This window comes from Egretta garzetta, unplaced genomic scaffold (genome assembly GCF_000687185.1).
Source record: "Egretta garzetta isolate BGI_Z169 unplaced genomic scaffold, ASM68718v1 scaffold105, whole genome shotgun sequence".
Lineage (NCBI taxonomy): Eukaryota > Metazoa > Chordata > Aves > Pelecaniformes > Ardeidae > Egretta > Egretta garzetta.
Window position 1 is genome coordinate 1,355,811 of NW_009259598.1, and position 4,725 is coordinate 1,360,535.

The 4,725-nt window shown below is 42.6% G+C and overlaps 1 protein-coding gene across 9 annotated transcripts in view; it reads left to right on the forward strand.

Annotated features, from left to right (window-relative positions):
• Nucleotides 1-6: 6 nt before the first annotated feature.
• NFYA (nuclear transcription factor Y subunit alpha) overlaps nt 7-4,725 on the forward strand; it is a 12,153-nt gene continuing 7,434 nt past the window's right edge. For 2 of the 9 annotated variants that reach the window (XM_009638204.2, XM_035893777.1), the window contains exons 1-3: nt 7-265; nt 2,608-2,729; nt 4,423-4,509. In XM_009638204.2, the coding sequence (XP_009636499.1) occupies nt 2,655-2,729; nt 4,423-4,509 (162 nt within the window). In that variant the 5' untranslated portion in view covers nt 7-265; nt 2,608-2,654. The remainder of the gene's footprint in view (nt 266-2,607; nt 2,730-4,422; nt 4,510-4,725) is intronic. The other 7 variants (XM_035893775.1, XM_009638205.2, XM_035893778.1 and 4 more) reach the window with 7 other exon arrangements.

Sequence of the window (4,725 nt, forward strand, 5' to 3'; positions counted from 1 at the left end):
GCGCCGAGGGCAGGTCGCTGCCCCCCCTTCCTCCTCCCCGGGGCCGCCAGCGTGCCGGGCGTGCGCGCTCCCCCTCCCGCCTCCCCTAAACGCACCTGGGCGCCAAATGTCGCCGGCCACGTGCTCCCCTGTGAGGAGAAACCGCCCTGTTCGCGGGGGCGAGGGGCCCCGGTGCTGCCTTGCTCTCTCCTCCCTGAACCGCCGGGCATCGCCTCGTCCGCCCGAGCACGGCGCAGCCTGCTCTGCCCGCCGGGAAAACCCCCAGGTCTGAGGCTTTCTGCAATAAAATAAAAACCGTCCCTGGGTGAACTCTTTGACTTGCATGTTTGATGAGGAGGTGGGAAACAAAATCTGGGTGCTGCGTGTTTTACTCTGCCGAACAGCGGGAGATAAGAGCGTGGCCTGTCTGTGCTGTTCCGTTAAATCCCGTCTTCGGCTTTGCGTGGGTGTCTGTTTTCCGCTGGTGTCCTTGGAGGACAGCGATCATCTGGGCAGACTGACAGGGTCTGCCCTAGAAACTTCTGCCAATTGAGTAATGTTGCTTCGGGGTGCAACGCGTTTTAAAATGATGCTTTCAAGCTAGCTCAAGTCTTAGCACAGTTGTATCGCACTGGTTTGTTCTCAGCATAGCTTATTTGCCTAGAGGACTGTTGTTGATGTAGCTTCTGTAGCCTCATATGTATGTATATGAATATACGCTGAGCTGGAACACTGGAGTCGTTCTCGGTGCAGAGAAGGGCCTGGTGAGGAGGAGCCGCCTGGTGAGATCAGCTGGGGGAGGAGCGTGCCATTGAAGTAGATCGCTGGTCTTTAAAATTTAACTTTGATATAATAACGCTGGGGCTCTGTGTTTTAATGGAGGGCCTGAAGTAATCCCTTGGAGGACACGTAAAAGCTTCTGTTTGTACCTTTGGCTAGCCACAGCTGGTGCAGAGAGGATTACTGTGCTGCTAATATTTTAAGTAAACAAAACAGGGGCTTGGTACGGGGGTTTGTGAAGAAGCATTCCCAAGTAGAGGTATGCCTGCACTTGATTCTTGGTTGTGCTGTTAGGGAAGCCAAAGAACTTTTGGCAAACGCGGTTCATTGGCATCCTGTGCTTGCTCTTGAACTGCTTCCCTGACGAGTGAAATGTGGGAGCTGTTTTCTTACAGGCCCACAGGCATTTAGGGCAGAAATCAAGTATACAGTGCAAAATTGAAATGAGAAGGTGGTAGGCAGTATTATCTTCAGAAAGAATATTTATCTTCTTTTATTCTGGCAGGCTGTGAAAAACTGTTACTAAATGGGCTAAGGACGGAGTTAAAATTGCAGTAAAATGTAGTGCCTTTCAGTGCTGTGACTCAGATTATCTGTGATCTCCAGGGTTAGCATCATGACATCCTTACTCTGAGAAAAAAAAAAAAAAGATCTGATAGGAATTGAGAAGGTTCCAACATTATTATGGCTGAGTATTATGTCCCCTGCAATGAGCATGCTTCTGGTCTGTCATGATAGATACTGGTTAATCGTTTATTTTTGTAGGTAAGCGACATTTGATGTTAACGTGCAAGAAAACAGCAAAATATGAAATCATTGCACGTTTTCTTAGGTCACAGTGAGGAATAAGTTGATGAAAAAATGGAAGTGTTTCTAAGATAAATGCAAGACGCTGAAGTACAAAGGATGGTTTAAAGTTAAAGAGCAGGAAGTGAGGGGTATCATTGCAGTAGTAACCACAGCAACAGTTACAGTTAGCTTAAGTTGTGAATAAATTTTGCGTGCATTTCTTTGAAAACTGAAGGGGCCTGGGTTTTTTGTTGCTTTAGACTTCAAAGATTAAAGTTATAGGCTGTTCTTTCACTAATGTAGCAGGTACTCGTTCAGTCATAGCATAAATCAAATACCTCATTAAAAGTAATAGTAAGAATTCTTCCCTTGTTGATCAACTGAGAAGCGAAAAAATGTGAGGGAAAAGGAGGTAATGGAACAAAGTATTTTATTTCAGCAGTGTGTTCTTCATATGTGTAGGCAAGGGTCCAAGAAATGAGAGGCAGTAAAAGGATGGAAGCTGTGAGAAGTCTGCTGGCTATTTTCAAAATACATGAAAGTAGGAAGAGAAGAAAAAGGAATGAGGAGGGAGCGCTGCGTGGTTGGGGAAGGAGAGACGGTTTGACTTAGCTTTGTTGAATTCTTGAAATGTACTTTGGTTTTACACCTCAACTTCGTATTTTGTGAGGTTTTTTAGGGGTAACACCCCTCTCCTCCACCAATATTCAGTGTAGGCAACTGTTTAGCGCAGAACATGCTGGCTCGAGGGGTAAAACAGGAAGAGAAACAGGTTCATAGCTACTGCTTGATTTACTGAAGGTAAGGACAGAATTGAGACTGAGACACCTTTTGCTTCTCAGTCAAGTTTTATGTTCTTGAAATTACAATTCTAATTTTGTAACTCAGTGAAAGTAAGGTGACATTATGAAAGAGGTAGGTCCTTGATTAAACAGCAGCTCTTACTGTGTGATTCTGACCTCAATGTCAGCAGATGGTTTGCTTTTCAGCTTTTGTAAGATAATACTAATCTTCAAACCTTGGGATAATAATCACGTGCTTTTTAACTTCTCTTGCCAGATACACAGACTGAGGTGTGCCTTTTACTGTATTGGAACTGAAGCACTATGGAGCAGTACACAGCGAATAGTAACAGTTCCACAGAGCAGATCGTTGTGCAGGCTGGACAGATTCAGCAGCAGGTATGGAAAGTGGTAATGGGCAAGCTGGCATTCGCCAGTGCTGAGTCACAAATCTTTTTGTACTTTTCACGGTTTCACAGAACCAGCAAAATGCTTCATGATGCTGTCTGGATGTGTGTTTACCTGACTTCTGTCACCTGATCAGTGGTCAGTGATCTGACTTGACTTGAAGTCAGAGTAAATATGTTTAAAAAAAAAAAAAAAAATTATTCTAAAATTAAATAAAACTGCAGGTATACAAGTTTGCAAACTCCCTGCTACATGGAAATTTGGAAACTGCTAGTGACATGAGGAAGGTTAACAAATCCTCTCTGAAAATGGAGGAAACAGAATATTAATAGTCAGTTGTCTACAAGGAAAAATGTGGGATCCCTCCAAAATTGAAATAGGTTTTGTTCAAGCCCATAGAGGCTTTCTCAAAAGACGTATCTATTGAGAACCTTTGTTTTAAAAGTACAGGTGGATCAGAATGAACACGCAGTACAGGAGTTGCAACAAAAGCTGAGGGTTTGGATGAATTCATCCGTTCCGGAAAGAAGTTTCTAGTTCATGTTAGAAAGTGCAGATGAGTAGGACTGAGGGTTTTTTAAGGGCTTACAGATTTTTACTGCTGTTAAGCTTCGCCCATTCAGATATAGTAATGCATTTTCAGATGAGCTGTGCTGGTGCTGAATTTTTGTTGTAGCTTATGTTTGTTCCAGTTCAAGGCAAGAGGAGTTTTTTACTTCGTCATGCCAACGAATGACCCAGTGGATTATGTTCCAGTGAGATACATTTTGCTTTGTCATCAGCCTATTTGAGTGTTTGATAGCAGGGACCAGCTTCTTCCATTGAATTTAGTTGATTTTCTGAATCAGAAAAAGCTTGTGCTTGAGGTTAAAAAATTATATATTAAGAATTATCAAAAATACCTGCTTCCAGCAGATAACCAAGGATATATTTGATTTTATTGACTCTTTGAAGGTAAAGGGAGATAAAAACATACCTTGGCTTATTTCATTTTTAGTATGTGCTCTTAAAGCCTGTTTTGTATTTGACATGAAATGTTTTTCTAAAATAAATTTTTATAACAGGCCTGTTGTAGTATAGCTTTTAGTAGAGAGATGTCCTTCATCTCCCAAATGCTAACACAGTTAACACAGATTATTTTGGGACTCTTACTAAAGAGGCTAAAGATAGAAAAGGCTTTTAGATTTAACTGCTCTTGCAACTTCTCAAGATTGTCCTTCAAGGTCAATGGCAGGAAGACATTGATGCAGGGGAGACACAGATGAAGCTTAGACTGTAGTCACCTGTGCTGCCGTTCTGTGCATAACAGAATTTATGGCCTTTATTGTAATTAACAAGTTGGCAAAAATCTAGAATCCCTTCACAGTAAGCAACCTGGGCAGCGAAAGGAAACATTAAGCAGAAAGGTAACAGTCTCAAACACTGAAGCTGAGATTTTAAATTCTGCAAAACAATCTCTAATGCCCTTTGTAAGTGATTTTTGTTTGGGATATCAAAGCCTGTCAGTATCGTATGCAGTTTTGTTGGTTTTCCATTCTTAGGTTTGCTAAACATATTCACATTCCTTATGTTCCAAGAGCAGTGTGTATGAATTTTAAATTCACCCTCTTCCAGCAAAGTGTCATTGTCTCTTGTCAGACTTGTGCATTTCCATGTTTCAAGCTATTCCTGTTCCTATTCCCAGCAGCAGGGTGGTGTCACTGCTGTCCAGTTGCAGACTGAGGCCCAGGTGGCATCCGCCTCAGGCCAGCAAGTCCAGACCCTCCAGGTAGTGGTGATCTCTCTAATTGTGTTTGTGAGCACTGCATGACTCTCACCATTGCCACATATCTAATGCTGTGTTTTTTCCAGGGTTTGAAATAGGAACAGGAAAATTTGTTAGCGATAGTAACTGTGCTTTATGCTAGCCATAAGGATTTCCATGAAGAATGTGGGATTATGGCTTTTCATTGGGTCTCAAGTGCATGCCAGAAACCCTGATGCATTC